This window comes from Achroia grisella, unplaced genomic scaffold (genome assembly GCF_030625045.1).
Source record: "Achroia grisella isolate CSIRO2021 unplaced genomic scaffold, CSIRO_AGI_Agris_v1 utg856, whole genome shotgun sequence".
NCBI lineage: Eukaryota > Metazoa > Arthropoda > Insecta > Lepidoptera > Pyralidae > Achroia > Achroia grisella.
This window is the reverse complement of record NW_026713045.1, coordinates 249,351-274,482: the sequence shown is the minus strand read 5'-3', so window position 1 is coordinate 274,482 and position 25,132 is coordinate 249,351. Positions and strand designations below refer to the sequence as shown.

Genomic DNA, 25,132 nt, shown 5'->3' with positions numbered 1-25,132 from the left:
GTAAACTACAAAGCTTCGTCTTCTTCTTTTTTTAAATATGAGGTACGCAATGGTCGCCTGACGGTACAGCCTAATATGATTTAGTTTTTCTTATTCTTGAGACTTGGATAATTCTTGTGTTTTATATTTAGACGCAACGTGGGAAGGCCTCCAGCAAGGTGGACCGACGATCTGGTCAAGCTGGAAGGCATTGGATGCGAGAAGCGCAGGACCGATCGTCGTGGAGATCTTTGGGGGAGGCCTATGTCCAGTAGTGGACGTCTTCCGGGCTGCGATGATGATGATGATGATGATTTTAGTAGTACTATCAAATCTTGTTTTAGTTTTTGAAACGATGATTATTACTTTCTGGTCCATATTCTAATACTAGCTCATCAAGAATTTAAAGTTCATATAGTGTATTTCAAATTATTAAACAAGTCTTCGATGTCGGGCCGAATTTTCTCCGGCATTTCTAATAAAATAAAGCTTGCATTGTAGACATTCAGGCTAAAGACAGAAATCAACATTGAGGTTAAAAATATACAATACTTGTCTTATTCTAAATCTTGGTTCAAATTCATTAATTTTCATAGTAACAGGCCCAACGCAGGCGTACTACTGTGTAAATTCATCAAAATATTTTAATTGAAAATATAATATAAAAAAAATCTGAACATCTCTCTCATCTCATCTGCCATACATTTGGTATGGGAATAAGAATTCATAGTAATTGTTGATATAGTAAATACACAAAGTTAATGTTTAATAATATTTATTATCTAAAATACAGGATATTCCATAGAGCAATGTAACCAAATAAACTAAACAATACCTGTAATACTACCTTAGCTTTTCTTATGTTAAATAGGTATAACAAATACCATAATACAGATTAAGACAAATTATATTATGGGCTTATTAACTCATATAAATTATAATAAGTGAGCGTGTTTAACATGTTTTTCATTTATTTGGAATAGTAAGGTGACGACATACCTGATTGTAAGTGGTACCCATCGCCAATTTAGATGAACAGCACTATGGTCATCATATTATGCTACAGATAGTACTAGCTCATGCGTTTTTCTATTTTTTTTGCCTATATTTGATTTACATGAGCGCCCGGGGAATAGAAATTGAATAGAAAGTGCGTTGCCAGGCTTTTAGAAGGAATAAATTATTTTCTTGTTTCAATAGTGTATCAGTTCGGAAATATTTAAATGATTAAAACATTACAAATGAGAATTTTTAACACATAATTAAATGAACACCGTACAATATCTGCAAAAAAGTATGCTGTGCAAACTTCACTGCAGTTAGTCCAAAATGCTACGTATATACGCGAACTTTTCTGTTTTTGTTTTTGTAAATGGTTTGTTGGTTGAGCCATATAATTTAATATACATACATATAATTATCACTTAATGTATTCGAAAAATAAAATAAGTTAGTAAATTATACATACTGTTTAAAATAAAATTCTAACTTAATACAGATAAAACAATTAAAATCACAGAACATGTAAAATCGTACAAAGTATCGTATATACATGTATGTATATAGTAAATTCTTTTTTAAATTTACCTATACAAGTCAAATTAATGATTAAGTACATAATTTAATTTTGGTTTTCAAACTGATCTCGTGCTTTTCGTAACACACCTTGGGTTTTATGTATTTCTCTACAAATCGCTCGTTGAACACTTCTTTTTCTCAAATTAGCAGCATTTAACTGTGCTAAAGTTTCTGCTAGTGTTGCTTTAGTTCTTGCCAGTTTCTGTTTTAATGTCTGATTTTCCTCATACAAAGATCCTGAAAGAAAAATATTGATTTATCAATGAAAATTGTTATTTAAAATTAACAAAAAGACCAAAGTGATGAAATTAAAAACACGTACGTGGTGATAATGTAACAGCATCATTATGTTCGAGGCTTGATAATCTATCACTATCGATTCCTAAATCAGGCGAAGTGGGACGGTCATCTTCTGATTGTAGAACTTCATGTACAATCGCAATTTTATTGTCAGCTTCTAGAGCTATCTTACGCGTTGCCTCTATTTCTAATTGAGCATTAACTTCTAAAGCATTAGCTAACTTATCACGTGTCTCTTCTAATTCTCTTTCAATACGTAATCTATCGTGTTGAGCGCGTGCTCTCTCTAAAGCTGCTTGAGAAGCTTGTACTGTCGCTTCATCAGCAGCACGTCTTAATGCCCTTTCTGTTTCTAGATAGGTAGATTCTAATTGCTGTCTCTCCTCTCTCAATTTTTCACTTAATTGTACAGCACCAGTATACTGCTGCTCTATGTCTTTAATCTTTAATTCCATGCAAATTAAAGAATTGCTGGTCATTTCAATTTGTTTATTTAACTCCACAATATTTGTACGCGCACTATCTAAACTTCCTTTTAGTTCATCTCTCTCAATTATAAGTTCACTAATTTGTGTTTTTGCGAATTCTAATTTGTTGTTTAGATCGTTATTTTCCTCTTCTAATAATTCACTTCGCTGAGTTATTTGGTTTATTTCCTCGAGTAATGCCGATTCATTAGTAGTTTTGTTATCATCAGAACGTGATCCATAGGAAACTTTAGAACGCCTTGATCTGAACCGACTGTTTTCTGACATAGATTCTCTAATGGCTACTCCGGTGTCACAGAGACCTACTCTAGCGAGCGATACATTTCTATCTGGTTCCGACCAGCACTCTGATTCAGAAATAATATCAGCCTGTGGAAAATGTTTTAAAGGCTTTCGAGCAGAGTACCTATTTTCGTCACTGCATGCGACATGATGTCCAAACAACATTGTTAAGTCCTCAATCCTCAATGATTGCGATATATCAAGATTGCTTTCATCCATTGTGAATTCTTCAGGAGCCATTGATTCATCTAATTTCAAACCAACAGGTAAGGCTAAACTTTGTTCTAATATGCTTTCAGCTAATTTTTTCTTGTCTTCTCCAAGTACGCATCTGTATAGAAATAAACATAACTAATTATTAATTATCAATTAGTCTGACTCGTTATAAATCCAAGAGAGTTTTAGTATCCATCAGGGACGCCAACTATACGAGCGCCCGCGGTACGAACATTTTTGGACATTTGTAGAAAAGAGAAAGATCCTAATCAAGTTTGTATAAATTTGTGACCTATTGAAGTCGGTCATGTTAAAGTCATTATAAATTAAAAATGCAGGCTCCGAGTAATAACGCGTAGATTATTATTTCTAATTACCTGATTATTTCTTCATTTAGGAGTTGAAAATCTATTACGTATAAAAAATCCAACTAAACTAATGCTCAATAAATGGATAACGACAATCATCGTCATCATTTATAATATGTAAAGATAATCTGGTTTGATTTTTAAAATTTCATATTCGTTATAAGTCTGAATTTTAATATACCTATTCACATCCTTTATAGCACACAGCTGTACTATCCGATCTTGGTGTATATCCGTTTTCATTTATTTATCGAGGCTTTTTATGATACGTATATTATGTCTATCAATTATGTAGTAGTTAGCGGTCTAAATAACTTAGCGGTATCTAAAATTTTATATACCGCTAAGTTAATCATAGTAAATGTAATTTTATACATTAAGTTATCCTTACTTCCTTACTAATATTATAAATGCGAAAGTAACTCTGTCTGTCTGTCTGTCTCGCTTTCACGCCAAAACTACTGAACCGATTTAAATGAAATTTGGTACACAGATAGTCTAGACCCTGAGAAAGGACATAGGCTACTTTTTAATGCGAAAAAAGGGTTGTAACGGGTTGAAATTGGGGATGAAAGATTGTATGGAAGAATCGTCATTTTTGAAGCTAGAAGCTTGAAACTTATTTTTGAGGCTCCTAATCAAATATGAGTAAATATGACATTTAAAGTATTTAAAAATTTTACCCTTAAGGGGGTTAAATAAATTAGGATATAATTTTTTTTATGTAAATTCGTCATTGTTGAAGCTAGAAGCTTGAACTTATTTTTGAGGCTGATGATTAAATATAAATAAACATGACTTTCAAAGTCTGCAAAAACGTTGTGGTAAAATAAAATAGGGGATGAAAGTTTTTATGTAAATTCGTCATTTTTGAAGCTAGAAGCTTGAAACATATTTTTGAGGCTGATGATTAAATATAAATAAACATGACATTCTAAGTTTGTAAAAAAAATACCCTTAGTGGGGTAAAATAAAATAGGGTAAAATTAAATATGAATAAATATGATATTCAAAATTTTTTAAAATTTTACCACTAAGAGGGTAAAATAAAATAGGGGATGAAAGTTTTTAGGTAAATTCGCCATTTTTGAAGCTAGATCTAGGAAAATTTTCCATTGGCTTTTTTAGGTTAGTTTATAAAATACCCCACTAATATTATAACTGTGAAAGTAACTTTGTCTGTCTCGCTTACACGCCAAAATTACTGAACCGATTTAAATGAAATTTGGTACACAGTTAGTCCAGACCCTGAGAAAGGACATAGGCTACTGAATGCATATAATATATATATGCATTAAAGGGTTGAAAGGATACATGCAAGGTTGTACGTAATTTTTAAAGCTATAAGCTAGAAACTTATATTCTAGGTTAGGGAATAAATACGAATAAATATGACATTCAAAGTTTGTAATAATTTTACCCTTAAAGGTGTAAAATAAAATAGGGGATCAAAGTTTTTATGTAAATTCATGATTTTTTAAGTTAGAATGATGAACCGAGTTTAATGAAATTTGGAACACATAATCTAGACCCTGAGAATGGATATAGGGTACTTTTTAATGTGGAAAAGGGTTATAAGGGGATTGAAAGGGTAGGTGCAAGATTGTATGGATATATCGCCATTTTCCAAACCCTGAAACTGATTTTAGGCTGTTGATTAAATATAAATAAATAAAATGGGTTGTAGGGAATTTAAAGAAAAGTTAAATGTTTATATGGAAATATTGTCATTTTTAAAGCTATAAGCTTGAAGTTTAATTTTTAGCGTATTTATTAAATATATATTAATAGGGGGTTGATAGAGTAATGAAAGATTGTACGGAAGTGTCGTCGTTTTTGAAGCTAAAACTTTTTCATATGGCTTTTACGGTTAGGTCATTAAATATTTTGGTCAAGGTCACTATTTTACAGCTAGTTTTATTCTATAAAATATACCATGTGTAGCGGGAGGATGTAATACGATAGTATAATAACTGAATAAATTAATAGGGAAAAATAAAAAGAGTAACACTATTATAATTTTTTACCTTGCTGTTTTTTTATTCTGATTGCATTCATTCTTTTCAAACAATAATACCTATATTATTTTTCATATATATATATATATATATGTATTGTAATTTGTCAAATTAATAACCAAAGACTATGTGTATTAAATGTTATGGATTATACTTACTTATGTGATAACAATTTATCTAAAAAATAAGCCAATCCTTGCAAACGTCTTGTTAGTAATTGTTGAAGATTTCTGAAATATAAATAATCACATTAAATGTCTGTAAAGTATACAGAGTATATTATGATAGTAGATTAAACTAAAACAGACTAATGATTATATGACCACTGCAAGTAATAAAAAAATAAAGTACCCGGTGATATCGTCATTCTGTACGTTTTTTTGGAGTTCTCTTATTTTGTTTTCCAAATCCTTGATATGTTCATCTTTACACTTCAATATTTCTTCATATTTTTCCAGCTGAGAGTCACTAACATGTGCGTACGCCAGTTCTTTATTCTAGAATTAATCATATATTTCATATTACAAATATACCCAAAAAATATAAGTTAATAACCAGATATTTCTTTTGACTATATTTTCATGAATTTCCACCGGATCACGCTTTTTTTAAATATGTCTTCATACCTTGTCCGCAATGCAAAACTGTTTCTTTGATATTAATATAGAGTTTTAAAATATATATGAAGATAGTATGGTATGGTATATACCAGAAACAGATAAATAAATAAAGAAACAGTTTTGCATTGCGTCCTATGGACAAGGTATGAAGATAAAAAAGCATTTTGTATAATAAGGTAGCGCGCACACGCGGACGTTCTCACCCCGCATATGTCTTCATTAAGTGCAGATCTTAAGACGTTCACTGTAAGTACTGTAACGAACACTGTAAGTACGCGAACTAAGAAAAATATTTTGTAGTCTGCAGGCAAAAACTTATTCACCTGAATGAACCTTTACTTTTGTCTTCCATCAGTCCGCGTACACGCGATCACAAACTAGGAAGGTTATACATAAAATTGACTAGTAATAATAAAAGAAAAAAGCGATATGTGAAAGTTGTACCAGTTTAAGTTTTTTAATTTCTTTATCTTGTTGTTGGATCTTCTTCATACAACCTTTTATCATTTGCAAAGCTTTGTGGTTTTCCCTTCGCAACTTAACAAGTTCATCCTAAAAAGAAAATAATATATTTTACATAATATTATGGTAGTATTAGTAAATAAACGCCTTGGTATTAACAATAAAAGTAATTTACCATATCTTCATTATTAACCGTTACAGCAAGATAATCACTGCAAAGAAAATTAAAAATAGATATTTAATAATGTAATCTCATATTATTAAATTTGAATAAATATATTTTAGGAATTACAAATAATAAATTTTAACTTACCCAGCAGATTCAGATTCGAGGCATGTGTCATTGGCCATTAAAACTTGATCTTTTCCTTCCGATGCCTAAAAATAAATATAACGAAAAACATTAATCACATTTTAAATGTATTGGTGTAAGGATAATAATAAGGATTTAATTATTTATAGATTTACTTTTTGCATCTTGAGGAAACATATTCTAAAAGTGTATAAGTATTTATTATGCAAAGATAAATTGAAATCCTTTCCTACAATAGTAACGAAATAAAAGATAAAAAAAAAAAAAAAAACATTATATTGGACTTTCTTAAAAAACGATTTTTTTAATTCCGTCTTTTTAGATGAGTGATTTTTTAATGTTACAAATAAATACATTATTTATGTACTTGCAAGTATTATAATCTTAAAATAACATGGATCTGGTAAATCTGGTAAATAAAATATTGCTTTATTTAACACCAATAAATATAATACTAGACGTACATGTATATAGCTAGATAAGGTAGGTAATCTCCGAAAGGTCAAGCCTCGGCAAGACCTGGAATAATCGGGGTGGAAAACGGTCCTATTATAGAAAAGAATTGCTTCAAACGCAATCTGTTAATATTTTGGAAATAAAGTTCTTGGCTTTAGCAATATACTTACTTGTTCTGGTAGGTTTGTGTTATCTTTTATAGAAACATCATTGTTATTAATTGATACCTCCACACTATCATTTGATATGGAACCCTAAAATAAAATATAATAAAATAATAAAGTACCAGTGTTAACCAATCAACAAACCCACAAATTTTAAGAAAGCTTTGTGTTTTGTATCTAAAATGCGCAAAAAAGAATAGTTTCTTTGTTTTCCGAGACTTTACATTTACTGAATTGCCTGAGTACTATGTCGGTTATATAATAGATACCTGTTGTTCTAACACATCAATTGCTTCCGCAGCAGCAGCAAGAAGCTCTTGTTTGTCAGAAAGCTGTCTTCTCAGTTCCTCTACTTCTACTTGTAATCTTACGTTATGCTCCAATAGACCCTAAATAAATGAATTGTTGTTGAATGTCTTATAAAAATTCGACAATGTGAATTAAATTTTAATCGAGGCTTCTAATACTTACTTGCACAGCCGGTGGTGAACCACTTCCTAATTTTTCTTCTAGAAAATATATTCTCAGTTTCAAATGAAAATTCTCTTTTCTTAGGCCATTGAGCTGTTCTTCATACTGTTTCATACTTACGCCGCTTACAGATGTGACATCTGAAATTTAAGATTCTTTAGACAAGATCATTATGGCCATATACAGATTAAAAATATTGTAGAACAAATAATTACCATTTGAAGCGTAAGTACTACGTATAGTATGTACAATTTTCAAAATAACTAAATGGAGTTAGTTGTTGTATTCTACAATTAGAATATTTTAGTAAAACAAATTAGAAATATTTTCATTATGCCTATAATAATGTAATTTCTATTATTTTGTAGTTGTAGATTTCAATCTTTAAAAATTTCGTGTTACGTTCGCCGCATTGGAACCCTAACTTACTGAACCGATTTTGATTAAATTTTATACGAGTACTAGGTAGGTGCGAATAGGTTGTTATCGATTTTTTATAACTTATAAGGATGGCCGACAGCAAAATAATCTTCATTTTGTAGACATCATGTTTTATTTTTATCTTGTATATTTTTATTAACCACTATTTTTTAATAGCGGTATTAATTTATATGACAAAATAACCTATAAGTTCCCCAATATGGTAATACTTTAAACTACTATTGGGGACTCACGCTTTTCTTAAATTTTAGTGCAGATAGATTTTATTACAATTTGTTTACAAACACGGGTACGATTTCGCGGGCTCATCTAGAAATTATTAAATATATTAGTAAATAATAATCAATTGGTAAAAATATGTTGTTAGAATATGTCATCTTACGTCTTAAAGTATTAAGTCTGCAAGCCAGCTTACTTTTAATCTATAAATATTTATAATTAACTATGTAATAATAAATTATACTGAGGCTAAATTAATTGTAACAACTTTTTCAACTGTGGTGACGTTTTTTTTTTAATATTTACCATGTCCGTCGGGAGTAGGAAGTGACATTTCCTGAAGCTTCCTAGGGCTCGTGCTGTAAGAAACAAATTATAATGAATTTCTCTAAAGACAATATGGACCTAGTGAACTGACGCTATAAACTCGTTTATGTAGATTGTATCTTTATAATATCGTTGAAAAAATAGAACTGCCACACATCAATAGTTTTAGTGTGTGCGTCTGTGTACATGGTCAATTTAACCTCAGTGGTCTAGCGGCTTAACACAACTTTTTACTTCCGATGGGCGCAGGTTCGATTCCTCGCACGTTGCAAACATTTGTATTTACGAGTATGATTGTTTGAATCGGATCGAATACAAAAAAATATCTAAGTATTTATGTTAGTTGTCTAGTACTCTTAACACAATCTCTACTTACCTTGGGCTAGATGACGTTGTGTGAATTGTCCAAGGGTATTATTTATAATTACCACTATTTGGCCCTATCCATTAGCAATTTATTTTTGTTTAGTAGTTCTCTCCCATTATGTGGTAATTATATAATATAATGTTTTTCGTGTATAAAGAAGTCATAAGGAATTAAGGTGGACACCATCATGTCCTGTAATTTTTTTACCTTAGAACAAAATTGGGCTAAACATTTATCGACATTTGGATAATGTTATCGTTTGCTTTATTAAAGTGACTATAATGTGCGTAATGACGTAACTAGTTCCATTTTTGGTCGGGATCTCCAAAAAATGTTCCGGTCCGTGTTCTTTTAGATTTTGAAAACTTATGGTACCTACTCCTTGGTGTAACAATGTTTATGGTCTAATTAATATATGTAAGTGATTTTTTTGTACATGATATGATGAAATGCTAAACCAATCAGCTTAACGATTTAAGTGTGGCATAGTACTAGTTGACTTTTCGTAACTTATATTTAAGTACTCGGTCGCATCGGTATTATCGGGATTTTTTCGAGCTACGTGGATTTGTAGTTTACTACCCCGACGAACTACAGGAGTCATGAATTCGAAACTGGCTAACAAAAACAACTTTGTAACTGACTCGCCGGTGATGGAAACACCGATAATAAATAAGATTTATCTAAGTTTCTAAGATTCTTTTCTTTTTCCATTAAAATGTCCTATTTCAATAAAATTAATTGTAAAATTTATCTTTTATAACTTCACCATCTTTATAATTTCATGAAATTTTTCAATACGCTATCCACAATTTAATTATTTTCTTTAATTAAATATGACGTATAATCACATCTTTACATATAAATAAAATTGGAGTGCTGTTTGTAATATTGAAATAACCATTTTTTACTACATGCATATGAATATAAATGCAGTACATACACCAAAATATCATCTTTTACAATTTTTGTCTGTCTATCTGTTTGTTCCGGCTAAACTCTGAAATGGCTGGATTGCTTTGGATGATTGGATGCCGATTTTGACGGGACCTTTATTGGCAGGTAGCTGATTTAATAAGGAGTAACTTAAGTTACTTTTATTTTAGAAAAATAAAGTTAAATTCCACGCGAACGAAGTCTCGGGAACAGCTAGTCAACAATAAATGATCAATAGATGGGAATCTATAAATGTGTACGTATACCGCGTACCTAAAAATTATAAATTCAATAGTAGCCAGCTATTTTAAAAAAATATGTTTGTCGATTGACGAATGTACTTAATAAACGATCGTATAATAAACGATGAGTAGGTACTCATATCAACAAAAAAATATAATTGAGTCGAACTATTCCCAACTTAGGGGAGGAGGTCGTTAGTAGACATATGAAATTACTTGACTTAATGTATCTAGCAAAGTTGACATCATGCTCATATTATAATCCTTCACGCTCATCTTATCTTATCATCCCTCACTGGTGCCCCCTCCTCCCCTGATCCAGAATAAACCGTAAAAGCATTAGAACTATTCCACTAAGAACCTTTAAAAAAATCAATCTTAAAAATAGTGACCTGTTTATCATTATCGTAGAAATCATGCAATACACATTGACCTCCATTATATACAGTTGCATATAATATAGCATACCTAACCAAATATAATCCTTAATAAATATCTAGTTACTAATATATAATATGAATAAGAATACGTAAGTTGAATATAAACATCTACTGCTCCACATTAATGTATTGTAAACAAATACATCAATTATTATATATGTATTGATAATGGGGTAATAATTTACAGAATTATTAGATCTGATGAGATGTTAGGTATAACATTATAATTTTTACATGTTTTAAAATCACTAGTATCCTGACGACTTAGGCGTAATGCCGGTTAGTCAGGAGAGAAACACCTCAATGCCTACAATATTCACAATTACCTATTTCTTATTTGTTTTTATAACAATATAAACACTTTCGCTCCAAAACTCCCGCTGCCTCCGTTCAATCATCCGTCATCCACTTGTCAATGTCACATAGATTACTTTGGCTCTGGCCTCTGACGTTCCGTTTCAGGTTACATGATTATTGACTTTACCATTTTTAATTAATGGTGCGTCACACGATAGTTAACAGTCGGCCATCCTGCAATAGTGTCTGGCCCAGACACATAGGTAACTGATGAGCGTAGTCATGCTTATCAAAGGATATAGTGTCTACAGGATCATATAACAAATACTAAACTAAATAAATTAAAGATACACATTACTTTCATAACATTGACTATCTTAGTATACTATCAAAGGTTTACAATCTAAAATCAATACTAACAGAGCTAAGTTTCGGCATGCATTCAGAAATGCACAAAATATAACATAACATATATTAATTTACATAATCCAAATCACCCAAAAACACGAACAACCTTTTAGAGTAACAAACAATTATTTGGCGGTGATTGACTTCTATGAGTCAGACTGTAACATATAATGTAAGTTTCCGATCTTATGAACATTGCATTTTTTTTTTTTTATACCTCCAAAATAGAACTTGACATTTCTCATCATGAATATTTTAACGGATAAATTTAACATATCACATTACAAAAGGTAAAACTTAATTACCTACATATATAGAAAAAAAATATAAAGAGAAAGTAATATTCTCGTGACATAAAATTAGAACAAAATCGCTGCCTGCCTTCACCTAACCAATAGAAAATAACAGGTCAATATTATTCAAGTGGTTCTAATACCCTCAATACTACTACTACTATTTTACTTCGACGATACTCTTGATTTACCAGAGAATTATTTTAATATAACATAATTCATTGAATTTCAGTTATGATTTACTTAATAATACCATCAGCTCACTGGTCAAGTAATCTATTGCATCCTTTGAACCCTGTACATTTAGGGGACTATAAATGATTGTAGATACTGATCTCAATTTTCTTTACAACACCAGTTTAACATAAACCAAAACCCACTGTTCCAGATTAATGTGAAATAGAAATAATCTTTATTCAAATAAACTTAATATAAGCACCCTTGAGTAGTCAAGTCTTTCTTCAATCTATCGCTCATTCGGAACGCAGATTCATCACAAGAAGAACAAACAAGAAACCTGTGTGTTGCTCTTTTAAATAAATATTGATTTACTTATATTTAATTAACAACAAGGATTAGGCATGCGGCAATCAACATAAAAACTGCTACGCACTTAATCTCCGTTCAATCAGACAACATTGACAGCGCTATGAATTTCAAGTTAGATATTTTCTAAAAAACATTGATTTATAAATGATGACATTTATAAATTCTTCGATTTTATAATAAGCTTTTTTTTACAAAGAAAATATTTTATGACACATTTGATTTCTTTTTCTGGCAAATTGAGTACAGACTCTGGGAGTTTGTTGTAAAACCTTGCGCAATTTCCATAAAACGAATTACTAACTTTCGTCAAACGAACGTGAAAACTCACGTTCGTAAGCCTACTATTCACTTTATATTTAATCGATGGTATTCGTAGCCACTTCGGCCATCCAACGTTATCGAAGGGCCTCATTCGATATTATCATAACAGTTAACATCGGGTAATATAATAAAATTAAAATCATATAAAATTTAGTTTGAGATAATTTACATACTTAAAATATGAAAGTTGCCACTGACAACTACACATTACATTTCAACATCATGAATTCAGTCTTTGTTATATTTTTCCGCCTTAAGGTGTATCACTTAATTTTTCACACCAGGTACTAGTCAGCATCTCTGCAAACACGGCTGCCTAGCTAATTAGTGAAATACCTGTTAAAACAAAACATTAAAAAAATGCCACCGCTTGCCCACTATGAGCTACGGTCTCAATAGATCTGGATTTTATTAGACTCAGCCACCGCTTGCCCACACAAGGAGCTACGGCCTCAAACTGGTCAGATTCTCATTAAACTCAGCCACCGCTTGCCCACACAAGGAGCTACGGCCTCAAACTGGTCAGATTCTCATTAGACTCAGCCACCGCTTGCCGCCACAAGGAACTACGGCCTCCAACTGAAACACATCAAATATTTAACAACTGGTCATTTTCTCGATGAGGCATTCACCGCTTGCGCACGCAAGGAGTTACGGCCTCCAACTAGCCATATTCTTTATGGTACTATGCTATTTTTACTTCAGCCTCAAGTGATCTACATTGCAACTCAACTATGGGTTATATGCACTCCCATCAAATTTTACTTTTTATTCTATTACATTTTTTAAGAACTGGATTTCCTGGTTCCATTTTACTATTTCTCCAACGCTTTAAAGGACTTTATAATATTTAATCATAAGTTAATTCAATTTAATTATGTACCAAATTCGAATTATATATCTGGTTGATATAAATCTATCAATTTCTGAACGAACTTGCAATATATTACTACCACATACCCTACTCCTATTATTATCTACCAAATCTTGAGTAGCATCAACAAAAAGCGAGTCGTTCGTTGTACGTCGCATTGAGCACACGCGGATCCCCATTTTCTCCGTGAACTAACGTATACGGAACCATTAGCCGCGATCTCAGCGCAATCATCTCATCAGTATATCATCAAATCTAAATCACCATCATTTACCTTAAAATCCATAAATCGTATTCATAGTCATATTATTATTATATTAATCTCATAATTTCATCAAAGTATTGCAAATCATTTTTCATTGTCATATCAACCGCCCGTTCTATTAGCCATTTTGCTCATAATTCAGCTTGTCATCGATTGTAACTCATCATTGTCACTCACTCATTATCACTAGCATTCCTTAATCTTTCAGATCTATTCGTTCATGTACAACTCTTCACCGCGTATATTTACCGACTATTTTCCATCGAGGTGTATCAAATTTTACCTTGTGATCGTCCTTACTACAATCTTGCAGTGTAACTATCTTGTACACCTCGAGCGCTTTATTCATAATATTTCTAAAGTGTCTGTATACGGTGTCTGGGTTCTATAAATTAGCACCTCTTCTAATTTCCCATTAATTACAACACATTTTCTAAAATATTCTGCGTATTCGGCTGTAACTTTCTGCTTACTAGCAGACCATGTTATCAAGCCATTAGTTATATTTAAATTCCAGACACATAAAATCAGTTCTGAAAGGATTAATTTCAATTTAAACTATTTAGTTAGTACAATAGTCAATCCGATTTCTCCAAAGAGCGTTCAGCCACACATACAAGTGCATATAGGTGCTCAGACTAATCTATGGAATCAAATGCCCAGCATTTGATTGCGTTGATCATTACTTATAAAAATTTTAACTTAACCAAATATTTGAAAACAACATCACCGTTATTATTATAAACTTCCAATATCTCTACACCTGTAATTTTGTACAATTCAACATTAAAACACCCTCACTTATTTAATACATCCGTTCTCGTATGCTATGCAAGTGACAACATCAATTCTTATATGTTGATGAGTTCACTATTTAAAGCCTTAGTTAACACTTTTATTTTACTACAACTCAACAATTATGTCAAAAGTTACAATGGTCTAAATACAACACATCCAATCTCATATTCAAGTCAATTGAGTCAACATGTATACCAACAATTCTTACATGCTCGTTAATTTAGCATTATATGCTTCGATTATTCTCTTTTTTTTTTTTTAATCAATTAAAATCTTAATAGATACAATATCTCAAGATTTAACAAAGGTTAACTAGAAATTAATAAAATTGGCAAAACCATCTACAACAGTAATTTATAACTGTAAACTGTAATCCTTAACAATATTTAACTTTCTTATATCTTAACTTTCATTTATGTCCTCTAGTAACTTTTCTTATATATTCCTGGGATTAAATTGACAGATATAGCCTTACTTCCACAACTTATATTCTCTCTCATTTTATTTGCATTGGATATAAAGGTCTCTTAAAACAGTTATAGGTTCAATAGGATCCTTTCAACTTAAATCTAGTATACCCATGTACACTTTTCAAAACTTTAATGCTCATACATTTAACAACAATCAATTGTCCTTTTGTTTTTTTTTCTTTTAACTACCTGTGCTTCTTACATTTGTATTCACTATAATACCATTATAATTAAAGAACAATGGCTCAGCTCGCAAACATTTTCTCAACAAATAATTCTCTATAACATGTAAAATTTACAACTTATTTATTTTTCATTCTACATATATGCTATTCATAAAGTAGTTTATTATCCATCAGTAAACCATATAAAAATCTCATAAATTACGCCAGTATCCATATTCATAAACCAGCTCGTCCATACTGACTATCCACGTCTCTCCCTATGGAAGTTTGCATCCAGTCTTTTCCTGCTGTTTCCTTTTTTTTTTCTTATGTCATCTGCTTATCTTTTTTTCTGCTGTCCTACTTTTCTTTTGTCTGTCGTCTCTGCCATTTTCTTATATATATTCTTTGGCTATCACGGGTCTCTTGGCTTATAAATTTTTCATTTCATTATATGGCGTCATACAATCCAATCAATCACAATACTATTTAAATGTTAAATAGGCATTACTATATGTATTTATACCTGTACATATGATACAATCTTCTTTTGAATCATTGCTATTTATATATTTTTTTTTTTCTATAAATTATACTGATACTGTGTTTGTGAATCACTGTTCATCCCAATGGATACCAACATCTCACTTTCAATCTAAGTTACATTTGCAGTGATTAACTTGTGTTCACAAGATAATGAGGATTTTTCCTATTCTTCTTTTTTTTTTTTTTACTTATATATTCCTGTCATAGCTATACCGAAATCACCATGCACTGTCCTCTACAGTACAGTAGACTCACAGAAGATAATTGGAAGTGTGGCACAGTATAGGAGTGCTATCTTCATAAAACTGACTAACTTCAGTCTCATCCTCTTTGGTAACAAAGTTATATTAAATAAAACAAACCACATGCTTATAAAGGCATAGCATAAAACACCAACAATCAGGAATTCTCATAAATATATAATGGTTGTATAGAATGGGAACGAATTTCCATGCATGGAAAGTTATGCAGCCTATTAATAACCACATTACCAAGGTCATCAGCAAAGTTTTCTAGAATATCCATATCTCTTTACTTTCCTAACAATCTTGTCTGTCTGTGTCTCATAATTTTCCTCTATAATAATTTTAAAGCTTATGTACTTTGAATATCTTAACATTGCCTCCCACAGAGACTATTTAATAATAACTAATTAATATACAGAAACTTCATTAGTCAAATCATAAAATATTTTATAATCCTGTAGTATACAAATACATAAAAGGTAAGTTACATAAACCATTTAAAAATAGTATCCAATTTTTTCTTTCTCCTCTATTTCACCATATCACAGTTTACATGTATTCACTTAATTCTCTCCCATCTGTCCATACCTATATACAACAAAAGAGTGCTATGCACTCATTTATTTCCATTTTCCTGCCATAATATCTGAATTATAAAGTTTATTATCCAAATTTCACAATTCTAGACCACACTGTTTGACACAATCCATGTGCTAACTTCAAGATGAGTTCATTATTAACTCATGAATGCTTTAAATCAGTTATTATCATCTTCTGATATACATTTATTTATATTAATATTCAATAATATATTCTATATATTCTATTTTTTTTTTTTATTATCTGTACTTCACAAATATATAATACAATTTGAATTTAAACAATTATGATTTCCTCCTTGGTTGACATTTCAATTCCAATATAGATTTAACAATGAATCTGTCCACTTTATAGTTTCTTAGTACTGTCATTCTACAAATGACACTAAATAATAAGACTCAATGGATAACTTCTTCAGTTCATTAGCTTATGCAGTACACAAGATTGGACAATATAGCAATACATTGCAATATATTACAATAGTCTATTTTCATTATTGTGATAACAATTGTCTTATGTTGTACATATTCATATTATAAAATCATGACATTTTGTGCAATTTACTGTATGGAGAGTTATAACTCATCAAAAGGCAAATACTCTCACTGTTGCGACTCAATATATATATCCAAACATTCTGTATGTACACAAATATTAACTTATTTCCAAAAACTTTTATTCATATTCATAACACTAATAGTAAATTTAAAGACAAACTTGTTGCTCAAGTATTGTTTAGAAAATTCAACAGGTTTCTTGTACAATCAATAATAGAATCAAGAGCCAACAACATTAATTTCTGGCTTTACCAAAAGCTTTTCTTTAGGTTAAAAGACAACTTCATAAATTATAAAACTAAACTAAAGTCAACAGGTCTTTTGTACAATCAAGACCCAACAACATCCATTTCTGGCTTTACCAAGTCTTTCTTTAGGTTAAAAGACAACTTCATAGTTTACAAAACTGAACCATGTAAGAATAGTCTTACCTGTAATCTATCACTTTCTAACATGTCACATATTAATTGGGTGCTTATAAATTCCAACAATCACTTACTAAACATTGTCTCAAATGACAAATGTACATAGCTACAGGTACCTGCACAGGACCTTTAAGTACCTTTATTGATCAACAATGGCTGCTAAGGGCCATTCTAATGAATTTCAAGAGAAGCATCAAAGAAGTGAACCAATTGCTCAAACATATAATACATTCAATATGAGCATACATATAATATATAATTCCAGCATAATATGACACCTTTGAGGAATTGGATATCATCTCTAGGTGCTTTTTCAACACATTAATAATCAATATTATATGATTATTATAACCTTGAGGATCCTAATAGATCTCAATTGGATTTTATACTAATTAATAATTAAATAAGGAACTATTAATAATAATAGTTTACAGTTATTCGGTTTTTAACATTGGAGTTTACTACCAATTGTTAGCCATTGCTATATATATATACATTTATAAAATTCAAAACACAGCAAGAAATAAATATAATAATTGTACTATCAGAGTTAAGTACTATTTTCACTGAGAGCTTCACAGCTAATCATGAGATAGCATCTAAAATGTCTTTAATATGTAATATTATGAAATATAACATGTTATGTAGCTTGTATCAGTTTATGTCAACAATATACTATGTCTATCTATATTGATATGCTTTATTAATTCATTAATAAACACATATCAAAGCATCAACCAATATAATATATATATGACAGTATCTCAATTTGGGAATATAACCACAATCAAGACATATACCTGGACTATGCCTGTGATTGTCATTTATCTGAAATGGGATCATCAAACATATATGTATACCTATGTAAAGAAATAATAACAATTCTTCAATTCAATTCACGTAGAACAAACACACAAAACTGAACAGTAAGTTTGACTAATTTACTGTGAATTAGCAACAAACTCAGCAATACCATTTCACTGTTTATATGTATAACATGGTATGTGTTCTCATGTTCAACCTGTATGTCAACATAGTTAATAACTAACTGTTTAAAGTAACTGTTTCTAATCTGTTGATATCCTATCATACTCTATCATAGGCATTAATAACATAACAATAGTTACTCTGTATTTTAAACTAATTAGATATCCATGTTGTTTCATACTTAATGTATTCATAATACTTCTTTCTTAGGTATATTGTATACCTCAATATCGTGCTACATGTCATGTCATTACTCTCGCAAGTTATCGTACATACTAAATCTATTTAATATGTAGAAAGCAATTCATCCAAAAGTTTAATAAAACAAGTGAGATACTGCGTTTAATGGTATGCGTGTTATTAACGTAAATTCACTTACCACAACTTCTAGTCAGAATTACCTTACGGTGGAATTTGTAGGCGGGATTGGTACCGCTTCTGAACTTTTAAAATCACTAGTATCCTGACGACTTAGGCGTAATGCCGGTTAGTCAGGGAGAGAAACACCTCAATGCCTACAATATTCACAATTACCTATTTCTTATTTGTTTTTATAACAATATAAACACTTTCGCTCCAAAACTCCCGCTGCCTCCGTTCAATCATCCGTCATCCACTTGTCAATGTCACATAGATTACTTTGGCTCTGGCCTCTGACGTTCCGTTTCAGGTTACATGATTATTGACTTTACCATTTTTAATTAATGGTGCGTCACACGATAGTTAACACATGCATATTACAAATTATTTCAAAAAGTGATACAAAATTAATAAATAGATACTATAATAAACAACTTATAAAAATATAACAAATAACCTAGCTTTATGCAATATATTTCGTAATTTATATACATATCTATAATTATTATTGTCTAATGTAATAAGTATTATGTACTAAAAGTATAAAATGTCAACATATTTATATCTATAATCATTAGAAGGAAAAAAAATAGCTAACTTACCTAAACGGAGTTGATATGCTGTTCCCATGCTTTGAACTATGCATTCTTGGTAACGTTGCCATTTCAATTGCAATGTTGCTATTTATTTAGAGCACGGTGCAATATTTAGATACACATGATAAAACAAAAACTGCACTCTTATTTATGTGTGTATGTAATACGCCAACACGATTACAGAAGCACGACTGACTTCACTTTGAACTTCTCGGTGACTACGTACGTATTGTAGATAAGACTAATGTATTTTTACTTCAATTACATATCACTGCGTATTAGTTAATTAGAATAAACACTGGTATAAGTTTTCATTGTAAAAAATAAATTATAATGAACTGGTGATTTACAAATGACTACGCGTTAGATTTTTTCGACGAGAGTTCGTGTGGATTTAGGATGAGACTTCGGGACAGATTCGGGAGCGGTCGTGTATAACGTAAGGGGATAAAGAGCAATTGGTATACAATATAGAACAGCATGGCGGCGGGAATAGAGAACCGAGAGAGATAACTAGATTCGTTAGAATGGGATGCAAAGACTGTGCCTTGGGACGGATGCTGCTCACTGCACAACAAACAAAAATAGACGGCGGCGCCATTAGCATCTTCGGCGCGCTCTATATTTTCAATTTATGCCTTACTTCCTGTATAAGCGTTAACTAATAGGGATGGAACGGAAAGTGACATTATCCATATCCATATAATTAATATTACTGCAATATAAAATGCCAATTTTAAAATTAGGAATAGCATTCAACTATGTACATAGCTAATGTATTATTAACGGGGGGAAGGGGATTGTTAGCAATGGGAACTAGTAACTCCTATTGCTAGCAATGTATCATATCCTGGGAATCATCGTGATAAATTCTTGATAAATTTATCATGATTTGTCACGATGGGCTAACTGACCTCATGCTCATCTTATCATCCTCCACTGGTGCCCCGCCAGCGTAAACCGTTAGCGCAGGCGGGTGTATCATTTCATTAACATACATAAAAAAAATGTATTATTAGCTAGTACATAGTACGTAGTACGTACGTACAGTGTTTGTTCACAACGGTGCGAATGGTAATGGAAAAAATCAGACCAAATCTTGCTTATATAGTACAACCACTATGTAATAGAATAAAATGACAATAATCTAATAATTCCGTAAACATTTCAGTATTTTCTGGAAGAATATATTTAGTCCACAATAACATTTTTAATTTTCCATGCGATATTTCAGTCATTTTTTTTTCGTACAACTCTTGTGCTGATAATTACAAAGATAATAATACATAAATATTTAGGAAATAAATGCGCAGTCGTTCTGAAGTGAAGGACTTATCTATATTTCTATACTAATATTATAAAGCTGAAGAGTTTGTCTGTTCGTACGCGCTAATCTCAAGAACTAACGATTCGAATTGAAAAATTCTTTTTGTATTGGATAGTCCATTTCACGAGGAAGGTTTAAGCTATAAAACATTACGCTACGACTAATTGGAGCAGAGCTGCAATGAAAAATATTACAAAAGGTGGGGAAATTAAACTCAGACGAAGTTGCGCAGGTCAGAAGTTTTCGGCCATTCTATTTCATCGAGTTTTTGGTCTCCAAAACTTCTAACAATAAGATGGTTAAGATAGTTGTGTTATAAGGCTTAGTGAAAGTAAGCTGCGATTCCGAGGATTGTTTGAGGAGAAGCATCCTCGCAAACGTGCAAAAACTTATTTTTAATTTCCTTCCGAATTCCTTCCGAAAAAAAATTATGATTTCCTCTCTCTCTCAAATTTGTTAGATGTTACATTATACGCTGAAGATATTTAATTATAATAAATACAATTTGGCCTATGATATTATTAGACAGGTAAGTTTAAAGTCCATGTCACTGTTGATGTTCTTCACGCTACAACCAGATTTTTTTTAATTTATATTTTTTTCAGTATACATATAGGTTTAATTATGACTTGTTCGCAAATTAAACCGGGGAAAATGACAGATTTTTTTACATGTTTGCAAGAGAGCAATTGACCCTCGGATCGGACTTTAACCAGCTTCATAACAGCTATATTAATCATCTTGGAAGTTTTGAATCATTGGATCGATAAATTATGTCTAATTCTTTCCGCACTGTAAACAAAATAGTCCGGTATAGAAGATAAAAATTGGTAAGATATCTGTAAAGTCCGCGTTTGAACTTGTGATAATTTGTTGCTAGCAAGTGTGTGGAACGACAAATAATAATAATAATAATAATAAAACTCTTTATTGTGTACACATAAAATAATGGGAAAATACAGTAAATAGTAAAAAAAAATAACAAAAGGCGGTCTTATCGCTAAATGCAATCTCTTACTGACAACCTAGAAGAGAGGACTTATGTACATAGAATAGGGTAGGTGGCACACATAAGACACTATTTATTATACTACTTGATATACATACTTACATTAGGGATATACATATATACATACATATATACTACATATTGGAAGAAATGAGAAAAAAAAAAATAAAAACATGTACTATGAAGAGAGATAATGAGATCTTAGTCTATTTTTAAATGATGCATGTGTTTGAGCTGATCGAATGGAGAGTGGTAGAGAGTTCCAGAGGCGAATGGCTTGGACAGTGAAGGAGTTGGAATAATATGTGGAGGAGTGAGCAGGGATGAAGAATTATAATTATAATGAAGAATTATTGTGAAATTAGGCATATCCGTAGTAGTTTGAAATATTCTTACATTTTTTCCTGTAATACATAAAGATGTGTTAGGTATTATAATTGATAAAATCATGTATAAATAAATACATGATTTTATAAATTATAATTATTTAATATTTTTTAATCAGAAAGATCGAATCTTTTACATTTAGTTGATTAATTTTAATTTCTATTTGTAGTAGCTAAATATATTCTCAATCTATATCGATGGAATATGACTTTTATATAATACTAGCTATTCCCGCGACTTCGTCCGCGTCTATTTTAAGGACATGTATATGGACAGGTGAACAAACTTGTACCCTTTCTATATGGGTTCCTCTTTTATGGCTGTGAACTTGAAGCTTCACAAAGCTATTTACGGAAAACAGCAACAAGGCAGCGGTTTTGCAACGTTTTCTTGTGATCGTGATTTAGAAAACAGAAAAATACATCTGTAATTTAATTATACATTAGTCAAGGAAAACTTTTAAAGAAACAATTATAGGACTAAAATAACATGCTAAGAACACATAATAGAGAAACTTGTGACCATCGCCACCACTGTGGGTGCTGAATTCATCATGGGGCAAGGAGAGAAAGAGATCCCGAAATTTGTGACACGGGCGAAGGGTTAAAAAAGGAGCGTTTATCTTATATTCGCTGCGCTTATATTACTCGTATCACTCTCCCCAATCAAATCACATTTAATATGAACCTGATTAAGCCGCTTTGGATACTCGTCACTATCTATCATCAGTATGAAGTGTTGCTTGTGGGTGTTAGGATTATGGTATGGTATCCTGATCAGTTATTTATTTTCGATAAAAATCCAGTAGCATATGCTTGTGGTATATACTCCCCAATTTAATTTTAACATGAATCTGTATTCTGTATCTGTGTTATCATGGTCATTTGCAAAGAATAAATGCTGAGTTTTTAGTCAGTCTGTTTTCTTTATTTTGGGTTCATTTCTTTGGTTCATACATAACTGTCAGTTGATACATTTTTTTAATCTATTCATAAGGTGTTAGATAATTATATACCTACTCGGTATATGTATTTGTTTGTTACCTAGATCAAATATAGCATGATAAAATCATGTCATATTTACTATTTAGATGTGGCCCTTAAAAATATATTTATCTTTCGTTTGTGCTTCATTTCAATCCAATTTTGGCTACAACTATGGAGAAACTTACCTCATCACATATGAGCAAAAGTATTCTGTCATGGCGACATCCTCAATCAAGGAGCAACTTACATCCAACTTATAAGTGTTTTGCTTTACATATTGCCTCTCCACAAGTATAAAAACTTTTTTTTGAAGGTTTTCCCCATCTTGTTAAGTAGTTCTGGTCTGTCATTTGGAAGACATTCATATCAAAGTGTAATAAGGCAGGAGACTAATCATATAGCAAGGTAGACACTTTAGACACTCAGAGTTAATGGAATGCAGAAATCACCTACGCTTAACCACACAATGCTAAATTGCATGCATTTATATATAGCAGTCATTTTCTTTGCATTATAGAATGGATTTTACTTAGTCTGTGCCTTCCCTTTTCTTACTGGTTCCCAAACCAGGTCTACTTAGCTGTGCACCTACATAGTTTATGGAATCTTGATTCAAGGTCTGTTGAACTTTTCTCTTTTCATAGTTGTGTAATTAAATTGTCCTGCCACTTTCTTAAGTTGTCAATGTCAATTATTGTTTTTAATTTCAACCCAAAATTATTGTGAACCCTAAATAGAGCTGAGGTGTCAGATGAACCAGCCATACCATGTTATTATATTCTATTATCTGTATGTCTATATATTCTATTATCTGTATGTCTGTACCCATATAAGTGTAGTGTGAAAATATCAGTTTTTGTATTATAGTTTCAGACATATCATTCTGTGGGTTTGATAGCACTCAACAACATAGAAAAAATTACTAGTAACTTAGACAATCAAGTGACCAGCATCACTGCACTGAATTTATACTATGGTTAAAATTATTTCACTACTGTTTTGTTTAGATTAAGTTATTTTTCTTCTTCATTTTGAAAGACGCCACCAATTAGTTAAATTACCAATAGATAAAATAAAGTGTGTATATTGGTTATGTACTTCACTACATACACAGCAATTTTAGTATGGGCTTGCATTAGCTCTGCTTAGCTTGGGGACCAGATTGTGAATTGTCCTCAGATATTTTTGTTATTAATACCTTTCATTAAGCTATCTGAGTTGACAGATGCATTTAATAAATTATAATTATATACCTACTGTAAAATGGAATAAATGTGTAATGCTATTAAATAATAAAAAAATAAAAGACTATATTTCCCAGCTCTATATGTGTAAATCCCATGTACCAACATTTCTTAAAGTTTTACACACATCCATAACAAATTAATAATAGTTTGCAAGGACCGACTCAAAACATAACAGCTATTATTATACATAATATACACATACATACAGCAGTTATCATTAAATGTTGAACTCACGGACAACAGCTTAGACTATCTTAAAATATAGAATTAGAATTCTAGATCTGCTTTTTCGATTATAAAGATATAAAATTATTCTTTATAATCGAAAAAGCAGATCTAAATTATTTTTTAAATAAATATTTTTTATATTTTAAAGGGTGGTTATTTAAAATAACTACTCAAAGTACTCTATATATATAATTTAAAATTTTTAAATACTCACACACACACAGCATCTGCCATCAACTCGGACATGTTTTGAAGTAGTACAGAAACACAGAATCAAATCGATATTTGGAGAATATGTAAAACAACAAATAAAAATATAATATTTAGCTTTGTAGATGACATAAATTCAAAATTTTAATAAGAGAATTCAAGTAACGGATAAAACCACAAAAGCACCATAAAATGCCATAAACTAACTAGATTCAAGAATAACTGTCGTGGTGTTGCCAACCTTAATAACTGAACAATGTGTACTAATATTATACATAAAATATTTCCAAGAATTT

The 25,132-nt window shown here is 31.0% G+C and overlaps 1 protein-coding gene across 3 annotated transcripts; it reads right to left on the bottom strand.

The window, feature by feature from the left end:
• Nucleotides 1-1,240: 1,240 nt before the first annotated feature.
• Nucleotides 1,241-25,037, bottom strand: LOC131852614 (centrosomin-like). 3 transcript variants are annotated; one of them, XM_059203306.1, is made up of 12 exons: nucleotides 24,841-25,037; nucleotides 8,682-8,734; nucleotides 7,716-7,855; nucleotides 7,514-7,633; nucleotides 7,251-7,334; nucleotides 6,625-6,689; nucleotides 6,487-6,523; nucleotides 6,294-6,401; nucleotides 5,581-5,726; nucleotides 5,388-5,459; nucleotides 1,880-2,958; nucleotides 1,241-1,794 (listed from the first exon to the last, which is right to left on the bottom strand). In XM_059203306.1, exons 1-12 carry the CDS (start codon nucleotides 24,870-24,872, stop codon nucleotides 1,601-1,603), a joined length of 2,130 nt encoding a protein of 709 aa, XP_059059289.1. In that variant the 5' UTR covers nucleotides 24,873-25,037; the 3' UTR covers nucleotides 1,241-1,600. The 3 variants fall into 3 exon arrangements, with proteins under 3 accessions (XP_059059289.1, XP_059059288.1, XP_059059290.1); XM_059203305.1 differs by lacking the exon at nucleotides 24,841-25,037 and adding an exon at nucleotides 19,449-19,601; XM_059203307.1 differs by lacking the exon at nucleotides 24,841-25,037 and adding an exon at nucleotides 9,079-9,114.
• Nucleotides 25,038-25,132: the final 95 nt, after the last annotated feature.

Coding starts and splice junctions, on each gene's coding strand:
- LOC131852614 (XM_059203305.1), bottom strand. CDS start 19,510: ATGGCAACGTTACCAAGAATGCATAGTTCAAAGCATGGGAACAGCATA. Junction 8,735..19,448: donor AGCATATCAACTCCGTTTAG/GTAAGTTAGCTA, acceptor TGTTTCTTACAG/CACGAGCCCTAGGAAGCTTC. Junction 5,727..6,293: donor AAATTAAAAAACTTAAACTG/GTACAACTTTCA, acceptor GATTAATTCTAG/AATAAAGAACTGGCGTACGC.